Genomic DNA, 26,721 nt, shown 5'->3' with positions numbered 1-26,721 from the left:
TTTGTTTAGCTATCACAGTGTTTTCCTAAATTTTAAATGTGAAAGTCTTTTAGGGAGGACAGCTATTCTAGGTTCTCAAAAGTTCTATTACCCAAGTTTAAACCCTTCACCCAAAATGATACCCTTGCTTTTGTTCATCTGTTTTACTTTGGCAGCCCCCTGAATGGGAGGTTCTTGCTTGAGGACTCACAGTGGATGTGAATTCCATTACAATGGAAGCTGTGCTTTGTTTTTGATCTCCCAATGCCTGGCACAGGGCACTACTATCCCAAGCATATGACCTGACACAGTGGGAAGTCAGTGCCACAGAAAGGATAAATGAGTGATGGCAGAGCTGCATTAGAATACAAGTCTCCTAATTTCTAGTCCACTTTTGTTTCCCTCACAATATGCTGCCTTCCAGTTCTAGGTTTATTTTTAGACTGATGGCTTATCACCCTTTTTTATTGTAAAAACTAAGTTGGGAACTTCTCCCTAAATATACTTAAATTTTTCTGGAGTCTCATTCAAGACAAATAAAGAGGGTAGTGGCAGCCCCAGCCTCTGCTAGAGGCTGGTAATTAGTCTGTATCTCTCTAGGATATGAGACTAGTAGGAAGAGGCTGTGCCATGGTTCCTTGTCATTCCCATAGTTGCTATCATGAGGCTTCCATTTGTTCTTCCAGCTGGAAGAGGTGCCCTGATCCTTGTGCTAATGATAGGTCTAGAGCAGCAGTGTCCAATAGAAATATAATGTGAGCCACATACGTAATTTAAAAATTTCTAGTAGCCACATTAAAGTAAAATAAAAAAAGTAAAATTTACTTTAATATATTTTATATAATTCATTATCCTATCATTTCAACATGCATTCAATATAAAAAATATTCATCATATATTTGCATTCTTTCTTTCATGCTGAATCCTCGTATTCTGTTACATATCTTACATTTACAGCACATCTCAATTGAGAGTAGCCTGTCTGCCAAGACAAGTACTCAACTACCACATATAGCCAGTGGCTACCATATGGGACACACAGGTCTAGAAGGCTGGGATGGGGGACACTCTGGAGAGCCTTCAAAACCTGGCAGCAGATGTTCATTACAGGCTGCCATCCCAGGGGCAGCAGAATGCTCTGTTCTTTCATTCATCTTTTCACCTGCTCAGTTTGATCCTAGCTGGAGGTAGCACATTTCCATTTTATGACACGTTCAATCCTCAAAGCTACAAAGAACAAAGTATTAAGGCCCTAAACTGCAGAGGATGAGACCTTTTCTCTCTTTCAATCTGACCCTTTCTAGATCCCCTGTAGCAATATGTAGCTTCTTTCCAATACTTTGGGCAAAACTACAGGTGAAACCTAATTACTTCAATAGAAGCTACCCTTTACAGGGAAGACTTAGAGACTTCTCACAGACAAGAGCATAATCTCAATGCTGCTGAGTCAAAGATAGACTATCCTAAACAACTCACACTAGAGGGAAATGTAACAATAGTAAAATTATATTTGTTTAGAATCTTATAGTTTACATGATTCCTATTTTATCATGACATCTTTTATCATCAGAACCCTATGAGGCAGGAAGGAAGATCATTCTGATTTCATAAATGAGAAAAATGAAGCTCAGAGAGGCTAAATGACTTGACCAAGGTCACTGAGGAGACCTAAGATTTAAAAAGGGGTCTACATTCTATAGTTAGTGCTATTTTTACCATACATGCATGATGAAAATGGACAGATTATTATGCATGTGTATACACACTCAACATTGAGGAAACTCAGGATGACTTTTCTGTCTATATGGCATATGCACATGAGAGGGAAGAATTAATACATCAGACAGAAGAACAGTATAAACACACTCACACAATGGAAAAATAGAAGGGTTTCTTAATATACACAGGCATATACCAGAAGAGGAAAGTTACCTGAGTAAACACACACACACACACACACACACACACACACACACACACACGAAATAAAAGAGGAGATTATATATCTATCTATATATAGATACAGATATAGGCACATGGAGGAAGATATGGCTTGTGTATAAGCATTTAAAAGGAATGAATGAGTTGAATGAGTTTCTATTATGTACACACAGGAAGGAATGACCAGGTTATTTATAAACATGGACATATCAAGAGGTGGAAACAGATTATTTGTATACAAGTATGCACACATTCAGAGGGCTGGCTAAGTTATTTACATACATACAGGAGTGTAAGAGTACCAAGGAAGAACAGATAGTCAGATTATCAGCATATAAACACATGCACGTGAAGATTCTACCCTCAGGGCTGAGTATGCCATTTTTCACTCATTCTAATGACCCCCACCAGCAAGTTGGCTCCAGCAGTTATGTAATTAATGTAGCTCCTCTGTATTCCACCCACAAATGCTTTGCTTTTGTCCCTGCTTGTCATTCAGTCAGTCATACACTCCATACCACTTACCTTGCTGCTGCAACCAAAGTAAGAGTTAAAGAAATGAAAAGGAAAAAAAAAAAAACCATTAAAACCACAAATTCTCAAGTTTTAGAATACAAGTGCCGTCTTTAAGAGGAAATCCATTCAGGAGCACTCCCTGGTTTGACAGAGAAGCCACAGGATGAACTTTCTAAGCCACAGCATGGCTTCTTGCCCAACAGACAAACAGAGCCAGGGAGCTATTATTCTCAGTTGCACCAGCTGGCTGGCTCCATGGTGCAAAGTTGATGATAGGAACAATGCCCAGCAGAGAAATCCCCTCAGTGAAAGGCTGGGCAGGAGTCTCGCTGGCTACAAATCTAGAAATCCAATCTGGTCCACACCTCTGCTGAGGGGGACTCTGATGACCAGCCTGCTGAAGGCAATAGCAGCCAAACTTCAACTGGATGTGGAATTCTAACCCAATCGATTCCGGGCTTTGAGACTGAGACGGAAAGCAGGGCAGCTACTGCTCCTGCTGCTGCTCCTCCTCCTCTCCAGCTGCTTCCTGCCTGCAACCTCCCATAGGGCACCAGCTCTCCTCACACGTTCCTGGCGCACACACCCCCTTTCCCAGAACACTCACGCACACACAAACCTCGCCAGCAAGCTCACTCACACACCCTTGGTGAGTGTCTCTCCCACTTGCTAAATATAGATCTTACTCTCTCCCCTCCCCCCTTTCTTCCTCTTGTTCTTCCCCCCCCCCCCCTCCCTTCTTCTCCCCTGCCTATCCACCTCTCTCAAGTCTGGGCTATAGGATATAAAGAGACTTAAGACCAGCAATCTATAGTTTGAAGAGCTCCCAGTCTCAGAGAGAAGACAGAACACAGCAAGAAATTACCAGAGCACAATACAAAGGCAATCATGCCTTCTACTGAAACAAACGCTAGGTTTTTTTTTTTTTAGTTGATTGTTTCATTTTTGTTTTTGTATCTATATTATCTGCTATCTGCATTTGGTGAAGCTGGAAAACAGGTGAAGTGCCCACGTGCAGTTAGCATCAAATAGCACTATGTTCTCAGAGTAGATACCTAGTCCAGTTCTTCCTGAACAGCCACAGCAAAAGAACCAACTGGAAAACAAGAAGTCCCTTAGGCTGTGCCAAGGCAATGATTAGAGAGATGTAATGATTAGAGAGATGTAAGGGAAGCTGGGTGGGCTAACATAAACCCTCTATTGCAGAAGTCTGGACCACAGATTGTTTGGGTATCCAGAATTAGGATAGCCTCAAGTGTAATCACATTAACCAAAAGCTGTTTACGATTCAAGGCTCCGGTTTCATGATCCCAAATCTCCCAGCCCCTCTTTGCCAATGGCAGCCCCATCTCCATGGAGACTTGCTAGTCAGGTGGCTCTCACATGGCCCTAATTCCTAATAACTCAACAATTCTACTTAGGACTCATCAGGAAATTGAATGTCCTTATCTTCAAAGAGCACTCAAGTTGTTCATTGCAACATAATGCCAAACATAAGCCAGGGACCCCTGAAGCCCTGGAGCTTAAAATGCCAAATACATCAAATATATAATACCCCTTTCTACTCTGCACCCACAGGACAGCAAAAACACTGTTTGAGTCCAAAGAATCTCAGAATTCTTCTCAATATAGGGCTCCAATTACCAGTAACAATCCAGTGAAGCCATTCCTATTCTACCTCCTCTGAGCCTGATCTAATGAGAGAAAGCCCTTCTCTTCCTTAGGCCAACAGAAGGTGGACAAGTTTGATTCAGTCAGCATGTCCAAACCAGGCTCTCAAATCTTGCTACTTCTGCTGCCCTGCAACATTCTTCATGACAATCTACAGTAAAACATGGCCCTGATAGCCAAGAATTAGGCAGTCAGGCTATGGGGGCCACCCTAAAAACTGTCACTGTGGAACAGGCAGCCCTATATGGTAGATAACATAAGCTTTTAAAGGAGGAATGATTTCCTTGGCTTATCCAAGATCCTGAGGAGAAAGTGTTGATTCCAGAGCCAACATTTGCCTCCCTACTGCCTTCTTCCAGTAATATTGCTTCCCCCTCAACCCAGGAAGAAAATTTAGATTCCAAAAGATGCTAAACAACCCATTTCTTAACCATCCACCTCATTATGCAGCCAACACTAACAGCAGAGCAAATACCTCCTAACCCAGTCGGGAGCTGGCTGGGTGACAGAAGAGATAAGGACTGACAGTGCAACTATAACCACATCTAAATACAGAAAAAAAATCATTTGAAAAGTGTCAAATTTCAGTGGAAGTCACAGCCAATTTAGAGGAGCTTCCCATATTTCAGCCAGAAGAGGTAAAGGGTTTAAAACAAGAAATATAGGGAAGACTGATTAAATCAGAATTCCCTCCCACTCAAAGAGCCCGGAGAAGTGGCTGTCATTATCAGGTTTGGGGCTAGGATTCCTATTCTAAGAAACTCAAACTCTCAAGACTAGAAATGATCTTCAGAGCTAGGATACTGCCTAACGGACCTACTTCTTCCTGACTCATCCACCAGTGGCTCCAAGACCTGGCTGAGGTTTCTAGATGTTATACCTGAGGCTAATGCGACCCTCTCTTGTCCATCTGCCTAGTCAAACACATTCAGCCCATATTCTAAGCAGCTTGAGTTTTCCAGAAAAATAAAGGCTCAGACAGGAGAAGATGTGTTTATGACATGAGGCACAACAAATTTGCAATCTCTAGTTCATGGTCTTCAAACTTCACAAGACAGCTTATATGGCTTTGACCATAAATTACTTTTGTATCTTTGCAACTTCCCATGTTTCACCAAAAACACAGAGAGTAAGTGGTAAATAGCTGTCCATGTACATTCTGGGTAAAAAAGCAGGCTCCCTCTTCTACTATTCAACAGGGCCCATAGAGGGCCCACAGACTGCCAGACATCATAGGACCAAAGGAGAGATCTCCTCTGTGGTCTAGCCTTTTAGGATAGACACACAATTTCTGTTTCCTGAGCCGTGTAAGCAACGATGCAGTCCTTTGTTACAGTGGATCTGGCTCTTGGGAGTCCTAGGCAGGCTAAAAGGATGGGGGTGCTTTTCAGAGGTAAGAAATAGCACAAGCACCCACCTCGGTTGGGAAGCTTCCTCAAAGCAGGGCTTTTCAAGACCTAGCTGGGCAGAATTGGAGAAACAGATTGGGTTAAGAAGGAAAAGGCATTTATCCAGAAGCTGTGAAATGCTCTGAACAGACATTCTCAAGGTCTGGTTCCCAATTTAAATCTTTGCAGGGATCTTCGCCTAGAGATAGATGAGTCAAGATGGAAATTCAACATGAGACACTGACACTCACGCAGAGTTGTGGGAAGGTTCAGAGCTGCAGGAGCTCTAAAGGGGAACCAAATGGGTGGGTTAGTCAGAAGACCACCTGGCACACAAAATTCATCCTCGGTTAAAGCATCTGAGTGGAGTCACAGGGATACTGGAGGAGGGGCTCACCAACCACAATTCTCCACTCTCATACAAACCAGTCTAAGTCTCCCTCAGGCCAGATACAACTGGTCCAAAAGCAAAGAATGTGCCTGCTCCAAACCTGGCCTGCCCTTTCAGGTGTCATTGCCAGAGAATGGCTGGGTCAGGACCAGCAGGTACCTACCTCGTCTCCCAATGCTGACAATCACATATGAGGATACAAAGGATAGGTGGAGCCAAAATCTAACTTACATCAGAGTAAGTCTGTGACTCCTTTCCTTCTCTATCACCAAGTAAAGCCAGAAGCAACATGAGAGGCTGACATGGGTCACACAAGTAGGATATGTTTCCTGAGGAAAATGGTTTGTTCTGGTGGCTGAGAAAAGTCTTTTTTTTAACCCCTGTACAATTATGCCCTCCATAAACTACTGAGTGATTGCATGAAGCAGAGAATTATGGGCAATGGGAGGTGAATCTCCTCCTTCCCTCAGGAACATTCCACCCAAGGAGAGTTATGAGCCTGGCAGATATGTGCTGACTTTACTGATGTGCTAAGACATAGCTGCTACACAGACTAAATGAGACCTGACAAGCTGCAAGGCAGGCCTAAGGAGTCACAAATTGCTGACAAATTTCAGTCCTACAATCAGGTCAAGCACCATCCTGATTAGCAAAACCTTAAACATGAACAGGGATAAACTCAGTACTGCTAGGCTAAACAGGTTTTTAGCCTTTACCTACAAAGGCTGTGGCCCCATTTCCATTCAAGGACTAATGATTAAAGACTCATAATCAGGGGCACCTGGGTGGCTCAGTCGGTCAAGCTTCCAACTCTTGATTTCAGCTCAGGTCATCATCTCATGGTTCCTGGGATGAAGCCCCACTTCAGGCTCTGCACGGACAACACGGAGCCTGCTTAAGATTCTCTCTCCACCCTTCCCCTGCTTGCTTTCTCTCTCTCTCTCTCTCTCTCTCTCTCAATCAATCAATACTCATAATCAAAGTAGTCTATGTAGTAGACTACTATGTAGTAGTCTATGTAGTAGACTACTATGAAGTAGTCTATGTAGTAGACTACTATGTAGTAGTCTATGTAGTAGACTACTATGTAGTAGTCTATGTAGTAGACTACTATGTAGTAGTCTACAGCCCTCTCACATAAACCTGTTCAAAAGTCATAGCTCCCAGATTTAGAACTAAGGCTACTCCTGAACTAGTATCTGCTTATATATGTCCCAGTTCAATCCACAAAGTACAATGGCCCTGCCTCAATTTCTTTACCCCAAGGAAGCCAAGGGGCCACATGTGGAGGATTCTCTAATGGGAATCCAAAATTTGAAATTTCATGGGGAAATGAACCCTTTGAGGGCACCAGCGTGGTTCAATTGGTTAAGTGTCCAACTCTTGATTTCTGCTGAGGTCATGATCTCATAGTTTGTGGGATTGAGTCATGTGTCAGGCTCTGCACTGACAGCATGGAGCCTGTTTGGGATTCTCTCTCTCCCTCTGCCCCTCCTCCCACTTGTGTGCACTCCCTCTCTCTCTCTGTCTCTAATAAGCAAACATGAAAGAAAGAAAGAAAGAAAGAAAGAAAGAAAGAAAGAAAGAAAGAAAGAAAGAAAGAAAGAAAGAAAGAGAAAGAAAGAAAGAAAGAAAGAGAAAGAAAGAAAGAAAACCTTTGTACTATAAGGAGACTATATTCTAACTGGCTTAATATTTATCAAATACCTCCTTCAGTTCTTTGTGTTTTGTTCTGAAATATACCTAGAGTAAACCCAAATCTGGAGAATTCTCTTGGTGTAAGACCCTGTTTCCAGAAGCTTTTCAAAATATGTTCCTAGTTAGCATATGAATCTCAAGTGTCTTGAGAATCAATGAAGAGACCTAAAAGAGGAGGGTTTTTCCTATAGGGTTCTCCGTATATTCAAAAATATCTGGTATGAAGCACTGAGTTATAGGAAGATAGCTAACATTCAAAGGGGAAGAGAAGGCTTAAGAGAGACAAATCTCTTAAGGATCTCTGACAATGGAAGCATGGTGGGGAGAAAAGAAAGTATTCAACTGGATGAGGCAAGAGAGAGAATGAGACTTAACCAAGAAAGCAAGGAATGCAGAGGGAAAGCCTGTTGGTGGTGCTGGCATTGGGACCCTATACTGCAGCTCATCCATACCAACCAACTACACATGGAGATGACTTCCCTGCTCACACACAAAACCTTAAAACCTCTCTATTCTAACTTTCCATCCAGTAACAGAATCCCCTGCGAAACCCTTTGCTCCCATCACATGTCACTAAGTCTAATCTATTTTACCTTCCTATCTATAAAATCTGTCTCCTTCTCTACAACCTTTAGTTTGGGCTTCACTACTTCTCATTTGAGTTATTGCAAAATATTCATCCTCCCTAGTCTACCTTCCTTTAGAACCACCCCCCCTACTCCCAATCAAGTTTTGATAATTTGTTAGAGGAATACATACCTTTTATAGCCCTTAGAAGAAATTAACCCTGCTGACACCTTGATCTTGGACTTCTAGCATCTAGAGCTATACAACAATATATTTCTGTTGTTTAAGCCACCCAGTCTGTGGTACTTTGTTATGGCAGCCCTAGCAAACAAATACAGTACCTTTAAGAATTACTAATACAATGCTACCAAAAATTTTTTTAAATAATAAATAAATACCTATTAAGTACCTAGGTGTTGTACCAGGCATGATGAAAAGATACAATCTTTGCTCTTAGGGAGTTCATAACCTAATAGGGGAAATGTTATAGCATGGGCATTGTTATATCCATATTACATATTCTAAGGAAGAAGAGTATTAGATTTTGTGCTTGGTTGACTGGTAGTGCCATTTACTGAAAGGATATACAGGAGATGAGGTGGAGGAGAAAGAAAAGACAATCAGTACAGTTTGAACATACTGTATGTGGTGCCTGGAAAATTCTGCCATAACAAGATCCATAGGCAGCTGGATATGTGAGTATGGAACTCATGAAAGAAGACTGAGGTAGAGATAGCAATTTGGGATCCATCAGTTTACAGGTAAAGACATGAGTGAGATTATCTAGGATAGAGAATGAGGTGGAAAACAGAGCCCTAGGAATCACCAAGTTTTAAGGGGCAAGCAGATGAGCAGAAATGCTATAAAGGAAACAAAGATGAAGCTGTCAGATAGAAGAAAAAGACTTGGAGAGAAAGATATCACAAAAGCAAACAGGAAAGAGTGTTTTAGGGAGAAACCAGTCAACAGTTTTTATCTCACCTGTCACAAGAAATGCTCCAGGATGCTCCAAGGGCATCTAGAATGCCCTTCCTAACTTGTCATCTTTGTCTATTTATGTCCAAATGTCCTCAGGTACGGACCAAATAAACACATTTCCCTAGCATGCTTAAAGATGACAACCAGCAAAGAGAAGTACAAGCCCAAGGAATTAGGGAAAATTATTTACTACAATTTACCTCTACTCTTTGGCTTCAGGAAGTCTTATTTTATATACTATGACAGTACTTCAGACTGTGCCTGTTTTGGAATGGTGGTAAATCTCACTGTATTGTTTACAGAAAGAATGCCACTTACAAGGAGCCATGATTTCTTTAATGGCATGTTTATAAACAGAAAGCAAGTTATCCCTTGATTTCCATCTTTCTAAGCTTCTATTATTTTATTTCTTGGACATCTCCTGATACTTAATAACATATTCCTGACTCGGTACCCTCTGGGAATTCATCTGACTTCTCTGAGCACCCTAATTCAAAGGGTTTGCTCCCTCCATTTTTTGTTGTCCCTCATTTCTTTTGCAACCAATTACTTATATTGCCTGGTAATATCGTTTCATAGTTTTAAGCAACAGTTCCACAAAACTTTTCTGAGTGTCTATTAAGTATCAGAAACTATGCTAGGAATTGTATTCAGTTCCTGACCTCATGTGCAATCTAACAAAGGAGTTAAAGCATATATATGGATATTGAAAATACAAGTAGAAAGCAGAAGTAACAAAATAAGTGGCCAGGAAAAGGATCTCTAAATATTTGAACTGTTTTCTACCTACATGTAGTAGGCCCCCAAGACATATTAGGCAGAGAAGATACTCCAGGTGAATATCTATTCTTTTTTTTTTTTTTTTTTTTTTTTTTAAATATCTATTCTTAATTCCTAAGACTTCAGACTCAAACTCCTATATGGCCTCCTCCCTTGATAAGCCAGGCTGGGCTATAAAGACATCTTTAACTGAAGACCAATTCAAAATACAGGTCAAGCAGCTTGCAACTTGACCCCTTGCTCCGGTCACATTCTTGACTAGACATATGAATTTCTCCCAGTGCAAGAGGAGAATATATATAATATCAAAGGTCCAAAGCAGTTTTCTTAACCTGCCTTTTCATGACCCCAGTTTATTTCAATTGGCAGAGCTTCTGCCTCCAGCATTATAGTCCAATTAAAGTGCCTATTCTTTGGGCCTGGAGAGGGCAGCCTTCAGCAACTCTTTAAAGGTTAGAGTGAGTGACTAATATTTATCATAAAAGACACATATAAATTGTAGGAGAATTTTAGAGAGGAAAATATTGCCAGCTTTCAAGGTGCTGATTTGGATAGGAATTAGGAAAGGCTCCGTGAAAGAGGTGATATCTGAGCTTGACCCTAAAGGATGAATAATATTTGGATATGTGGAAATTGAACAGAAGAGAAGGCATTAGGGCAGAGATACAAGATGAGCAAAGATATGAAAAGGAGAAAAAGGAAGACATGTTGTTGGAAAATAAAGGAAATGAACATTTAGTGAATACTAAAAACATGCCAGGCCCTGCTTTATACGTATTATCTTATTTAATCCATATCCATCTGCTGAGGAAATGATATCCAATTCAGAAATGAGAAAACTAAGTTTGTAAGAGGCTAGGTGACTTGTCTAAGCCTCAAGTTACATAGGTAGTAAGTAGTAGAGCCCTATTTCAAACTCTGGCTCTGGCTGATTCCAAGGCCCAGTATCTTCCAACTGTACAATATGGCCTCTGGGTTAAAAAAAAAAAGTTAGAAAAATCGGTTGAACTAAGTCATGATTTGTTACAGATGTCAGGCTAAAAAGCTGAGACTATAACTTAACTACAAGTGAGAGAAAAAATTAATCTTTCTTCCTTCCTCCCTCTTTCTTTTCTTCTTCCCTCCCTCCCCCTTTCTTTTCTTTCTTTCTTTGAGAAACCCTCATTCATTCACTCATTCATTCTCAGATATATGTTAAGAGCTTGCTGGGTGCCAGGCATTAGAGAAATAAAGTTAAATAGTCCCTATTCTGGTAGTGCCTGGCTGGCTCAGTCAGTGGAGCATGTGACTCTTGACCTTGGAGTTGTGAGTTTGAGCCCCATGTTGGATGAGGAGATTACTTAAAAATAAAATCTTAAAATAAATAAATGGTCCCTATTCTGTATTTCCATTATATATTTTTTAAATATTTATTTATTTTTGAGAGAGAGAGAGAGAGAGAGAGAGAGAGAAAGAGAGGGTGTGAGTGGGGGAGGGGCAGAGAGAGAGGGAGAGAGAGAGAATCCTAAGTAGGCTCCGCACTGTTAGTGCAGAGCCCTACACAGGGCTTAAATGCACGAACCATGAGGTCACGACCTGAGCTGAAACCAAGAGTTGGTTGCTTAACTGACTGGGCCACCCAAGCTTCCCCAGGCTATTTTTATCTAGCTTTTATTTAAACTTCTTATTGAATATAACATACAGTGCACAAATCAAAAGTATGTCAATGTAAACAGAATCCCAATCAAGAAGAGAACATCAATGGAATTCCAGAAGTTCCCTTGTGCCTATGTCTAGTCACTACCAACACCCTCCCCACCTAGGTAATCACTATCCTACAGTCTGACACTATAGATTACTTTGACCTGTTTCTGAACTTAATATAAAAAGAAGCATATAGTATATACTCTTTTCAGAAATACATAATCTTGGGGTCAAATGCTCACACATTTCCAGGATAATATGATAACCACCAAAATTGACTGTATATGAAATGCTATAGAAAAATGAGTACCTAACTACCTGGGGACTTTGAGGAAGGCTTCAAAGGATGTGACATGTAAGTTGAGCCCTGAGTATAAGTGGAGCCATGAGTAGTGCTCTGTTTCAGGAAGACAATGCTGGCAGTGGTATACACAATGTATCCTAAGACAAAAGAAAGAAACCTTCAGAAAACTAATACTATACACTAAGCAATAAAGAAGATCTGAACACAAAAGGGAACAGAGAAGAGACTTGTAAAAGGAATCACGGAGAGAAAAAAGAGCAAGGTCTGGCAAATGATCCAATGTGGGAGGCAAGAGAGAAGGAAGAATGACACCGTGATTTTGAGTGGGTGACTAGCAAAATGATGGTGATTTTAATACAGAGAACAAAGAATAGGAACGGGTCCAGGAGGGAAGTTTCGAACATTAGGAAGTTATGGTGAAAATAACTATTAGATAACTAGACATGAAGGATAGAACCTAAAGAAAAAAGGAGGGTTAGAAGTACAGATTTGGGAATTATTTGCTTAGAAAGGCTAGCTGGAAGTCAACTGGCTGCCTAGCACAAAAGCCAGGATCAAGCACAGAATTGGCCATATAGTAGTTGCTCAGTTAAGGATTCTGGATTAGAGGTTGAGCAGAGGCAGATTTGAGATGGGGGAAAAAAGCCTGAGGGGAAAACTGTAGAAAGAGACAGGCAGGAAAGGAGATAGGCAAGGTAAGAAAGAAAGGAAGAGAATGGGAGAACCCAGGATAACAGAAGCCAGGGAAAGAGGAAGTTACAAATAGGTTGTTTCAAAACACACATTGGAATGCTGCAGAGAAAAATGACATTAAAGACCAAGGAAAGTATCTGGGGAAAAATGTAAATATTTAATGTAATTATTTCTATCTCCCTTCTGGCCTATACTCTCCTGAATGATAAAAAAGTGGTACCACTTATCAGTTGGCTTGATTTAAAATGGGATGATTTGGGTGCACCCGGGTGGCTCAGTTGGTTAAGAATCCGACTTCGGCTCTGGTCATGATCTCGCAGTCTGAGTTCGAGCTCCACCCATGTCAAGCTCTGTGCTGACAGCTCAGAGCCTGGAGCTTGCTTTGGATTCTGTGTCTCCCTCTCACTCTGCCTCTCCCTCACTCATGCTCTCTGTCTCTCCCTCTCAAAAATAAACATTAAAAAAAAAATTAAAATGGCATCATTTTATCAGTTGCTTCCTTTTGGAGAACTTTGGCAACAGGATTTTCTCTCACAGAGGAAGAATTCATTCTTAGCCAGTATTAAATGTTCCATTAGCTGGATGAGTAAACAAGCAGGAAGAGTCAGCGAAAGTAATAGAAAGCAAGAAGATAAGCTTTGTTTATTTGAAAACAAGTAATTTCTAATTTTATATAGAGGTATCATAAGAGTTTATTAAGTACAGTACCTCTTTACTGACAGTATGCCCAGAAAATACTGCCAGGTGGAGCTAAGCCTGCTACCGGTGTCTGATACTCTCCTCTGACTCTAGGCAAGTCAGTGGTATCATGGCATTCCTCAGAGATGTTTTGATATGTACCTCAGAAACCAAATTCCATCCCTTCAAACAAGCTGCCCCAAAGCCCAGGCACAGATGTGACATCTTATAATTCACAAGGTTCAGACACCGCCTAGAACCAAATCTAAGATTTACAGAAGACCAACCACTGATAAACATCCAGATCCAGGCCATAAACATGTCCAGAACATTTCACAGGAAACAGGAGGGGGGGATGGAGGGAGGGGGGAGATCTGAGAAACATTAAGCGTGTCTCCTGACAAGCACACAAAAGCAGCTCTTGGGAAAATGTTCCCACCAGTGCCCATGACAACCTTTGTACTCCTCCCCTAGACTCCTAGGGTAAGGCATTCAACTAACTTCTTCCTCTGGGGCTCCAAAGAAGCACCAGTGCACTAGGTAAATAGCTTCCTCTGAGTGATCCATATAGTTATCCCAGGAACCCCGTGCCACCAAGGAGTCTAGATCCCTATAAAAACCTGAAATCCTGTGGCAATGGCACCTTGCTGCTTTAGCCATAGACACAGTTTCACTTGTGTTCCCACTCAGTAGCAAAGGCTCCAGCTATGGGCAGCAACACCTCTGGCAGGTCACTCAGGCCTAGGCTAGGAAGGTCAGGAGAGAGCCCTGAAAACCAAAAGTTCTGGTAAGAGGAGGCTTCCTGGTGACTCTCAAGCAATTATTTCTAGAGCTTTACACTCAAAAACACATTTTTCTCTGACCTCACCAAAACTCTGTAAGAGAGGACAGTCATCCTTAATTTTACAGCTCAGGAGACTGAGAAATAGAAAACAGAAAAGTGATTTACTCAGGTTCTCTCAGATTTTAAGATTGAGCTACTTCAAGGATCTAGTTCTTTCTATTTCCAGTTTAGCCCTACATTTTATTAGTAAGAGGGATAATATTAAACAGATACAAAAGACACTGGATATCACGAACAGGCTCTCCATATACCAGCCTGGCGAATACATTTCCCACCAACTAGACCTCAGGAAACACAGAATTGTCACTCACATGTGACAAACACAGAACCTTCTGTGTCACCTTCTTTCCCCTTCTACCTTGAAGGAGTATTAGTTTGCCAGGGCTGCCAAAACATAATACCATAGACTGGGTGGTTTAAGAAATAGAAATTTATTTTCTTACAATACTGGAGACTACAAGTCAAAGATCAAGGTGTCAGTGAGGTTGGTTTCTTCTAAGGCCTTTCTCCTTGGCCTCAGATGGCCATCTTTGTCTACACAGGCTCTTCCATCTGAGTCCTAATCTCTTTTTATAAGAATATCAGTCAGACTGGATATGGCTCCATCCATATGACTTCAATTTACCATAATTACCTCTTTAAAGGCTCTATGTCCAAATACAATCACATTCTGAGATACTGGGTATTAAGATTTCAGCATATGTGGGACACCTGGGTGGCTCAGTTTGTTAAGCATCCGATTTCGGCTCAGGTCATGATCTCGTGGTTCATGGGTTCAAGCCCTGCATAGGGTTCTGTGCTGATAGAGCAGAGCCTGGAGCCCACTTCAAGTTTTTGTGTCTCCCTCTCCCTTTGCCCTTCCCCCGCTCATGCTCTCCCTCTCCCTCTCCCTCTCTCTCTCTCTCTCTCTCTCTCTCAAAAACAAATAAACATTAAAAAAAAAAAAAAAAAGATTCCAACATGAGGAAGCGGGGCACAATTCAGCTCATAACAGGAAGAAAAGGTGAAATCAGGGTTTTGGTGGTATTAGGGATTTAAAAGGCAGAGGAAGAAAGGAGACGATCCAGAATCAGAAGCCAGGTACCCTGGTGTTTTCCTTCATAGGGAGCCTTTGGAATGAAATATAAGAAACATACCAGCTGGTAGCTTTAGAGAAACAGAACTAGGCCAGTCTCAGCTTCCCTCTCTGCTCTGGCCTGTTTCCTAACAGACATGGAGAACATGGGCAAGAGAACCATGTGTATCCTTTCTAGGTATTCCTGCTCTGTTCAGGGCAAATGGGGGTGGGAAAGGTAGAGGGCCTGTGTTCAATGTGTAAAAGAATATTTAAATTTTAATTTCTTATGGATGCCCCTATTATCACCCACTCAGCTTCATCTTTGGGATTTCTTTCTACCTAAGATTTTACTTTTTACCCAAGCAGTTGAATCTCAAGGACTGAGCGAGATTGTGTATTAGAGGAACAGTAAAGAGGGACTGAGACAGTCAGGCTGTAGGAAAAAACAGTAGCTCAAGAACATGCTTTTGCTACTGACCAACTGGGCATGCTACTTCTACACCCTGTAAAAATAACAGCTTCTTATTGTTTCAGAGGCTCAGGTGATGTTGCCAATTTCTCCATACATGTGCAAAACAAAGAGGGGAAAGAAAGGTTGCAGGTTAGGGAACAATTAAGGCAGAAAGTGGCAAATTCATGAGAATTCCTTAGAAATTTTAAAAGAACAGGGCTGGGAGAAAATATTTGCAAATCATCTAGTTGATAAAGGACTTTAACCCAGAATATATTAAGAACTCTTACAACTCAACAACAAAAGACAACCCAATCTAAAAATGCAGAGGATCTGAATAGACATTTCTTCAAAGAAGATGTACAAATGGCCAATAAGCATGAGAGAAGATGTTTAACATCCTTAGTCCCTAAGGAAATGGGAATCAAAATCACAATGAGATACCACTTCACATCCACTAGGATGGCTATAACAAAAAGACAGATTAACAAGCATTGACAAGGATGTGAAGAAATTGGTACCCTCATACATTGTTTATGGGAATGTAATATGGTGCAACCTGTTTGGAAAACAGTTTGACAATTTCTCAAAAGGTTAAACATAAAGTTGCCATATGATCCAGCAATTCCATTTGTATGTATATACCCAAGAGAACTGAAAACATATGTCCACACAAAAAATTATACATGAATGTTCACAGTGGCATTATTTATATCAGCCAAAAGGTGAAAGCAATCCAAACATCCAACAACAGATGAGTGAATAAACAAAATGTGATATATCCACAGAATGGAATATTATTCAGCCATATAAAGGAACAAAGTAATGGCAGATGCTGCAACACAGATGAACCTTAAAAACATTATGTTAAGTGAAAGAAGCCAGATACAAGAGGCCACATATTATATGATTTCCTTTATACAAAATGTCCAGAACACACAAATCCATAGAGACAGAAAGTATATTAGTGGTTGCCAGAGGCTAGAGCAAAGCAGGGAATGAGGAGTGACTTATTAGTGGGGATGGCATTTCCTTTGCAGTGATAGAAATGTTCTCAAATTAGATGGTGGTGATAGCTGTACAACCTAGTAAATATACTAAAAACACTGAATTATACACTTTAAAATAGTAAGTTATACTGTTAAATGAATTATATCTCAATAAAAAGATATTTGTTACTTAAAAAAAAATAGAAACAGGATTCCTTTTCCTTTTTCAGTCCACTAAGGGAAAACTGTGTAGAAGTAGGGATGGATGAAAAGGCTGGAAGAACACACAAAGCATAGTCTATTTGTCTCTATTTCACCTTAGAGCAGTGAGGGGAGACAAAAGCAAGCTTTGTGTGAGGAGAGGAAGGAGCCATAGTCACAGAAAGATGGCTAGAAAGATGAAATTTGGGAATTAGCCTTCTCATTCCTCTCCACAAAACAAGTACCCAGAATGAAAAAAAGACTAGCTTTCCTACCTACATCCTTTGCATTCATCCTGTCAACAGATATTTATGGAGTATCTACTATGTGCACAAGACAGCTATCTTATCCTTCCCTCCCTCCCTTTACTTATTTAGGTTTATTTATTTTGAGAAAGAGAGAGAGAGCCTGTGAGCAGGGAGAAGGGCAGAGAAAAGGGGAGAGAGAGAATCCAAAGCAAACTCCATGCTATCAGCACAGAGCCCGATGCAGGGCTCAAATTCACGACCTGAGAGATCACGACCTGAGCCAAAATCCAAGAGTCAGATGCTTAATCAATTGAGCCACCCAGGAGCTCCTCCTTCCCTCCCTTTAAAGGTAAGTGAAACTCCTGCTCCTAATTCTTCTACATTATCGAAGAGATGGCTTAGCTTTCCCTTACTTTTCAAGAGCCCAATCACATTTAGTGGGTTCAGGGTGGTTTGGGGAACATGGGAACAAAATACAGGACACAAAGTTTTGAGAGATGATGTCTTTTGGCTAAATATGTTGAATTTTAGACGCTGATGGGACAATTGAGTATATAAGTAGTTAGAAATACGGATCTAGAGTTCAGGGAAGAGATCTGGGCTAGACAGACAGATAGAACAATCCACATATAAGTAGTAACTGACATAATAAGATTTCATATAAAGAACGTAAGGGAGTTATATGAAAAGAGGATTGAGGAAAGAACCCCAGGAAGACCAACATTTAAGAATGAGCAAAGAGAGAAATCAGAAAAGGGAAACTTAAGAGAGATCAGAGAAGAATGGCATTGGGGATGGTTTCTTAAATGTCAAAACACAAAGGAGTGTTCAGTGTATCAAATACTGCAGAGAGGTCCATTAAGGTTTGAAAGCAATCACTAAATCAGGCAGCTATGAGCTCACTGATGACCCTCACAAATGCAGTTTTAATGAAATGATAATGAAATCAAATGAAACAGAATTTCTCCAAATGTATTCCTTGGAAAGTGAGTCCTGCAGGATGCCTCTCCAGAACAGAGTTTCATGGTCAAAAAAGCTTGCAGTGACGCTGTGCATATTATATTCTCCTCTTTAAGAGGAGCTATCTGTTGGTGTTACACTCTACTGGAACCAAATTTATTTCCCAAATTTCTATGACCATGGAATTCTATCACATAATAGAGAACCTATTAACAGTTCCAGAAACTGGAGTCCTGTGGAAGAGAGTTTTCCATGCTCTGGAAAACAGAGTTCTAAGATTATGGTGGTAATATGGTGGAAAAAGTGTTAAAAAAGCTAGGCTCTAGAGTTAACTAGATCTAGATTTGAATGCAGTCCTCTTATCAGCTAAGTGACCCTGAACAAGTTTCTATCTTTCTAAAACCTCAGTTTCTTAATCTATAAAATGGGCCAAATAACAGAAGACTGGTTTGTAAAAGTATTGTGAGGGATTCATTTGGATGATGCATGTAAAATACTTATAGTAATAGTAGCATCCAGTAAGGGTGGCGGTGGTGATGATGATGATGGCAGTAGTTGAGATCAAAAGGAGAACTATAAAGTAGGTAATAAAGTTTTCACTGAATGAGGAATTAGTGAACAGTTGGGACCTAATTACAACAAGGAAGGTGACCATGAGAATAGGTTATGTGAAGATCTAGTAATGGCCTGGAAGTGGCAACGAGAGCCAGAGAAAACTAAGCCTCACTCCTGACCCAGTAATGGGGCATGAAAAGGGCAGAACCTCCTTCACAAAGGCTTTAGTGGGATGCCTGGCAGGCTCAGTCGGTAGGGCATGAGACTCTTGATCTCGGGATCACGAGTTCGTGTCCCACGCTGGGGAGAGAGTGCTTTAGGAGCACCTGGGTTGGTTAAGCACTGGACTCTTGATTTCAGCTCAAGTCATGATCTCACGGTTCATGTGATCAATCCGAGTCAGGGTCTGCACTGTTAGCTCTCTCTTCTCTGCGCTTCCCCCACTTGTGCTCTCTCCCTCTCTCAAATAATAAACTTAAAAAAATAATAAAAATAAAAAGGTAAAGTATGATGTAATATACACATGCATGCATGTGTACACACACATGCTTGTAAATGCACAGATTATCTGTGGACTGATTCACAAGACACAGGTAACAAAAAAATGGAGAAGATGGGGACTTGAGGCCTGGAAGTTTGAAGTAGGAGGGAAATTTCACATGACACATGTATAATTTTATGTTTTTGTATAACTGCATATTTTTATACTTATCAATTATTCCAAACATTCTTTCACTTAATTGTTAGAGTAGTAATGGTTAGGGAGAGGGGTGTAACTGGTGGTCTTCATGAGGGTAAAGAATTGAAGTAGTAAAAGTTTAACATAGGCAGCCGTGATCAGAACAAAATCCTACAGGTTCAAACTACAGAAAGAATGCTTTCCTGATGCAACTAAGTCTAAGAGATGGGGCCCTCAAGGGTGCTCCCCTTGAGCATGATTTTTCCCCAGAGGAATACCTTTTTCAGACCTTCAACAATTGCCTGAGAAGGAAGTCTCTGCTAGGGAGAGAGTCACAAGAACAGAACAGAACTTTGTGGGAGACAGTGAATTCATTCTGTCTTAAAGCTCTTCCCTGAGAAAATGCTGATCCACCTCTCAGGTTGACCAGCTACAATCTTGAATCTCCTGAGATCGCTCCATTTAAACACAGGCCTTCTATTCTATTTGTTCAGTTCCATCTCTGCTTACTAAATAAGTCTCTCCTTCTCCAGCTTTCTTTAGCAACCTAAGAGCTTCTGTCAAGGCTTCCTCACGGCCTACCTCTATGTCTTCTCCTTCACTGTCCCTTCCACCTGGAACACCCACCCACCTGCTGCCACCACAGTCTCAGTTTCTAGAGCTAAAAGTCTCACCTCCTCCCCCAGATTTTTCTGCAGCTAAGCCAAATAAGGTACAAAATCATATCCATTCCACCCACACTACTAACATTACTGCAATGTCATCAAACACTTATTAAGTACATACGGCCAGGCACTCAGCCACCCCAGATACAGAGATGACCTACAGAATATTTTCCCTGAATCTGCTTATAGGAATGGCATAAGGATAACTAGGTTATGGTAGTTCCTCAAAGTCTATTGAATGCGGTTATTGGCTGAAGAAGAATGAATGTCCTATAAACTTATGGGAAATAATTCAAATCACTATCAAAGAAATGTAAATTAAAACAAGGGGATACCATTCTTCTGCTGAATTGGCAAACATTTTCAAAAATGATAATACTCAGTGTGGGTGGGGCACCTTCAAATACTGAAAATACAAATTGGAAAAAGCTTTCTGAAAACACACATAGAAGTTAATCAGAAGCCTTTACAAAGTATATATAGTCTTTAACTCAGTAATTTATTTGAATCTACTTTGAGAAAGCTAAGTTAAAGAAAAAAATCAAAATCCGATTCACACAAAATGATGCTCATCATAGCATTATTTATAATTATAAAGAAACACAAGTTGTTATGGAACATCAACCTAATAGAATATTAATCTAAACCTTAAATCATGTTTTCAAAACATATTTAATGCTCACAAAAACAATCTAAGTGAGAAAATTTTTAAATGCACACATACTATGGTCCAAATTCAGTATTTTTAATTTAATGTATATACTATACAAATTATATAAGAAAACATAGCTAATGCTAATAGCTAATATTTTATAGTTGCTAAATTACTAGGCCTTGGAAAAAATTAAAAATAAAATTAAGAGAGATAAAGAGGCACATAGAGACTTCTGTGAAAATGCTGATGGGCTTTTCTGGCTAGGTAAGCATCTATAAAAAGTTGGCTAAACACTCTGCCAGGTTCTATAACTGGGCTCTAGAACACTAGCAGTAAAAAACAGCTCCAGAAATCAAAGAACTTACAAGTACACAGAAAAGTTAGATCAAACGGTAAATAAATAACTCAATTACACCATGGTAAATGCCAATCTAGAAAAAGTATGCAATGGTATGTACAACAGAGTCTGGGAGCTTAACCCTCAAAACTGACACCTGACTGAATTTTATTTTTTTGTAAATTTACATCCAAAGTAGTTAGCAGATAGTGAAACAATGATTTCAGGAGTAGATTCCTTAATGCCCCTTACCCATTTAGCCCATCCCCCCTCCCACAACCCCTCCCATAACCCTCTGTTTGTTTTCCATATGTATGAGTCTCTTCTGTTTTGTCCCCTCCCTGTTTTTATATTATTTTTGTTTCCCTTCCCTTATGTTCATCTGTTTTGTCTCTTAAAGTCCTCATATGAGTGAACTCATATGATTTTTGTCTTTCTCTAATTTCACTTAGCATAATACCTCCAGTTCCATCCACGTAGTTGCCAATGGCAAGATGTCATTCTTTTTGATTGCCGAGTAATACTCCACTGTATATGTGTGAGTGTGTGTGTGTGTGTGTACCACTTCTTCTTTATCCATTCATCCATTGATGGACATTTGGGCTCTTTCCATACTTTGGCTATTGTTGATAGTGCTGCTATAAACATGGGGTGCATGTGTCCCTTCGAATCAGCACACCTGTATCCCATGGATAAATGCCTAGTAGTGCAACTGCTGGGTCGTAGGGTAGTTCTATTTTTAATTTTTTGAGGAACCTCCATACTGTTTTCCAGAGTGGCTGCACCAGCTTGCAATCTTAAAAACTGTTCACTTTAAATGTTTACCTCATGTCAGTCTAGATCAATAAGACTCCAAGTGTTTATGATTAGGCAACCTTATCCACAGAAATCATTTTTAGCATCTCTCTCAATATATATATTACCTATTCATTTAATACTTATAAACATATATTAATACAATCATTACATTATAAAAATATAAACAGCATAAAAGAAATAGATATTTAGGATTAATGATAAAAATATTTCTTGCTGTCACTAAAAATACTAGCAATAGTAATATTTTTAGTGAAAGCAATGTGATACAATCTGTCTCATTATTTTTTAAATCTTGGTTTAACATTTTGTTATAGAATTATTTGTAAGTCTGGTTCCACATTCAATTATTTCAGTATTTGGTTTTCAAAGTTGTCAAAAAGATACAGATAATACAGTCAAATGGAAGATGTGCAATTGGTACCTATGTAGCAATTAGTCAAAGATTTTGTTGGAATTTGGCTAATCAAGTTCTTATGTCTTATCAAATAGAAATATTTTTAACAAATAAGTTCAAACCTCACTGAAGTTTTTCATTAGAAAGATTTTTAAATATGTTAATAGTTTCTTTCCAAGATTTTAGAACATGCAGTTACAGGTTTTTATGGGTAATACTCATTGTTTCTGCTGCTGCTGCTGCTGAAGATGAAGAAGCAAGCAAGCAAGTAAGAAAGAAAAAAAGAAAAAAAGAAATGGAAGAACGTACACACAAAAGAAAGCATTTTCATACATCTGTATTCAAAATGCTTTTTTCCAAAGCAGCTACCTTTTCAGTCATTATTAAAACATTATCTTCTCCCTGAAGGGTCAAATTAGCAGTGCTAGAACAATTTGAGCAACAAAATAAATGACAGTAATGGATTATAACTCATGTAATAAATCGGGAATCCATGAGTCTATATTGATATAAATAAATTGACGGGAGAAAAAGAAATCTCCTCCTTATAGAATGCCAGCTAACGAACATAGAAAGTATAATGGAAATAGAAAGCTAACCATTTGGCATCCACCATTAGTGGTGGTAGATTCAGATAGGTATTACCAACAGATGCTTATCTCAGAGGTAGAGATGTGATGAAGAATAGTATATGGGTCTCAGAGTACACTTATCAATAACAAAACTGACCTGATGACTTCACAGGTTAGAAACCTGGCCAATAAAAAATTTCTAGTTGATTGAGGTTAATACTACAAGGACATGACAGGGTGACACATGTACTTCTTGATACAACTCATTAAATAGAGTCTAGCATCATTTTTGTGTAATTCCTGCCAAGAAAGCATGGCCTGAGTCTGAACATGAGGAAACACTGGATGGACCCCAAATGAAGAACACACTACAAAATAAAATGCCTGAACCATCTGTTGAAGATAAAACTGAGGAACCAGTCCTGATTAAAGGAGCCTAAAGAGATATGACTACTAACATGTCAGCCTGGATTATATCCTAGACCAGGAAAGAAAAGAGACATTGTTGGGACAGATGGCAAAATTTGCATGGGGTTTTGATGATAGTGTTGCATTGTTGATTTCCTGATGTGGATAGTTACATTATGGTTATATAGGAGAGTAGTCTTGTTTTTTTGGGAAATGCAAAAAGGACTATTCAGGAGTAACAATCATCTCTCCGTTTTCTCAAATGGTTCAGAAAAAGATTAATCATAATGGATGGAGGGTGATAAAGCAATTGTGATAAAATGTCAACGACTGGGGATTCTTGGTAAGAAAGATGAGTTTTTTATACTGCTATTTTGGCAACTTTTCCCTAAGTTAGAAAATATTTCAAAATAAATTATTTTTTAAGTGTGTTTACATATATGAGCATGCTTGCATTTTAAATATCTGCCAGGTATTATACTACTGACAGCCACTTGTCATCATTTAAAAACATCCTTTCTGTATACATTAAAAAGGCCCTCTATAATAGGTCAGCCAGTGACCTTGAACTGGATGGCCAAGGGAGACAACAACTGACCCTAAGAGGCCTTACAATGGTTCCATGTCCTAAACTCAAAATAAAATGGCCTTAGAATGACAATGGTACTGAAAATAGCATTTAACTTAGCCTTCAGGCTCTCAACCCACTAAGTCTATTTGATTTCCATTAATCAGCATAGAAGGGAGCCAACAGCCACCTCCCATCTCTTAAGGCTCTAGCTTACTTGTCATGCATTCCCAAAAGCACACTATAAAAAGATGACTAATCACTGACTGCTTCTTCAGCACCATATGTCTCCCAATTTCAAAGAAAAAACTGTCCCAACTAGTAGTAGAAAAACAGATTTCCTACCTCCTGCAACTGGAGTCGAACCTTGGTAACTGCTCGGATCCAGTGCGCTCTGGCTTGGGTAAACGGTGAAGAAGCCTTCTCCTCAGGAAAGCTTGTAACAAAGAAAAGAATGTTCCTTAAAAATAGCCCAGGCCACAGGGTGACAGTGCTCAAGGGAAAACTGCCAAATATCTGAAATAAAATGTTTTGTATTCATGCGTATACTTGTTAGTGATTTGGGCCACTAAACAGCATAGTCCTAAATAGCCAATGTGAAAAAAAAATCCTCTCTAAAATGACAACTTTTAGCTTTTTTTAAAAACCAAGTTTTATTTATTTATTTTGAGAGAGAGAGAGCATGTGCACTCATATGCACATGCGGGAGCAGGGCATGGGGGTCAGAGAGAGAGGGAGGGAGAGAGAATCCCACGCAGGCTCATGCTGTTAGCGCAGAGCCTGATGTGTGGGGCTCGATCCCACAAACTGTCAGATCATGACCTGAACCAAAATCAAGAGTTAGATGCTTAACCAACTGAGCCATGCAGGTGGCCCTCAGCTTTTTATCCATTCCCTCTCTTCTTTCCCCTTTTTTCACTCACCCAATGAGCCAGCTCATTGGGACAGTCAGATTTCAGGATTCTAGTAAAAGCAATGAAAGGGCCCTGAAACTATGCAGAGACATGGGGACTAATCCTCGTGTCTTACCTCTCAAGACCACTAGTCTCCCTTGGGGGTTCTACATAGCATCCATCTTTAGGGCAGAATTTTGTTCCTGTGAACCCTTCCTGCTCCGCTAAGAATTTTGAAAGGCTGGGCACTTCTGCTGCTCTGACGAGACCTCTACCCAGACAATGGTATCTGACAAACCTAAGGTCTACAAAGAACAATCTTTCAGTGGGTTGTGAGCCAAACCTCCTGGATGTCTTGTTTATTGGACAAGCCATGAGAGAGGACTAAAAATCAATAAAAAGTAAGAAGAGAAAGTAAGTTTGTATCTTCAGGGGTAGAATACACACATCAACCATTCTTCAACTTCTACCACATAAACGGCACTCACTGCTCTGAACTTCTGGTGGGATGCTTTATTTTTAAGACCTGAAATTTGAGAATCTAAGTCACACCTAGCTGTTATCACTCTACCCCAGTGCTTTTCAACCGGGACAGGTCTGTACCCAACAGGAAATCTGACATCTGAAGACATTTTTGGTTGTCACAACTGAAGTTTACTGCTGGTATGCAGTGTGCGGATACCCCTATATATTCTAAAGTGCCTATGATAGCTTCCCATAAAGTTATCTGGGCCCAAATGTCAACAGTGCCAAGACTAAAAAACCGTGCTCTGCCCCAATATATCAGCAACTCTACTGATTTAATTCAATAACAGTAACATTCAAACACTGTACTAAACTTTATTACAAGACTGTTAAAGGGGCACCTGGGTGGCTTAGTCAGTTGAGTGTCCAACTCTTGATTTTGACTCAGGTCATAATCCCAGGGTTATGGGCTTGAGCCCCACATCGGGTTCCACACTGAGCATGAAACCTGCTTAAGATTCTCTCTTGTTCCCCCTCCCTCCTGCTGTCTCAAAAAAAAAAAAAAAAAAAGACAGCTTTAAAATTTTTCTTCTTATGGGTACCAATTAATTCCAGATATACTGCTAGACCCTGGGGAGGCAGAAGGGAGAGTTACATCTGACTTTTAGACCAATTCTTTCTTAACTCTGTCCTGGTTTTCTCAGCCAGGAAACAAAACAAAACAATGTTCACATAAGAAGTTTAAATATTAATAGGCTGGGGAGCCTATTTCATCCAAAGTAGCTCCTCTGAATGAACTAAGCTGCAGGGGTTGGATCACTTCCAGATCAGAGACTACCATATATAGGTCAACTAGTGGGCCAATAATTGCAGACTCAAAAAGGAGTGGTACACTGCAGGTAACTACAAAGAACCCAAGTGATCTTCAGAAATCCTCAAAATACCTAGGGAGTTAATACCAACAATCAAAAGAAGCGTATGGAGCTAACCCTCAGTATCCTGATCACTACCATACCCAGCTATAGGGAAACAAACGAAAAGCACTTATATCTAACACTACCACAGGCAGGTAGGTACTGAGGAAACCACATGAACTCCTCAAGGCAGTCATCACCTACCTCTCCTGGGGGCCTAGGACACGGTCTTCATGTAGCACCAGATCTGGGGGAGGATGGATTGTGGCATCTTCTTTCCTCTCCTTGGGTTCACATGCTGTCCCCTTCTCCTCTTCACCTGTCACCTCCAAGGCTTTCTCTTGTTCTCCAAAGCCCACTTGGCCATCTCTGGAGAAGCTGCCAGAGCTGTGGCATGAATGAATCGAGTCCCTCTCCCGACGGTCATCATCTTGTTCATGGCATTGGTCTAGTTCACTCAACTGAGAGCTTCCTTGACTCACATTACAGGAGGAGCCATACCTACTACTGCTGGTGGGGCTGTGAGAATGAGAGGAAGACAGATGAGTAGTTACACGCAAACTAGAGACCAGGACAAAAGTAACTGATAAATCCAGAAATAAAGATGGCAAGAATCACAAACAAGAGGTTCCTGGGAAGACCGGTCCAAACTTCACAATCTAGAAGAACTAGTTTCTAGTCTGCAAAAACACAACAAGAAAAACAATACAATATGCTGGGTTCTCCAATAGCACTTAACCTTAACCTACATTTATTTGACTTTGAAGCATACTTTATCTT

At 40.2% G+C, this 26,721-nt stretch overlaps 1 protein-coding gene across 3 annotated transcripts in view; it reads right to left on the bottom strand.

Moving 5' to 3' along the window:
- Window positions 1-26,721, bottom strand: part of UNC13B (unc-13 homolog B) — a 240,119-nt gene that overhangs the window by 57,663 nt on the left and 155,735 nt on the right. For all 3 annotated transcript variants that reach the window (XM_042965021.1, XM_042965020.1, XM_007076519.3), the window contains 2 exons: window positions 26,146-26,460; window positions 24,015-24,105 (listed from right to left, as the gene is read on the bottom strand). In XM_042965021.1, the coding sequence (XP_042820955.1) occupies window positions 24,015-24,105; window positions 26,146-26,460 (406 nt within the window). The remainder of the gene's footprint in view (window positions 1-24,014; window positions 24,106-26,145; window positions 26,461-26,721) is intronic.

Source organism: Panthera tigris, chromosome D4 (assembly GCF_018350195.1).
Source record: "Panthera tigris isolate Pti1 chromosome D4, P.tigris_Pti1_mat1.1, whole genome shotgun sequence".
NCBI classification, from domain to species: domain Eukaryota; kingdom Metazoa; phylum Chordata; class Mammalia; order Carnivora; family Felidae; genus Panthera; species Panthera tigris.
This window is presented reverse-complemented; position numbering and strand designations above follow the sequence as displayed.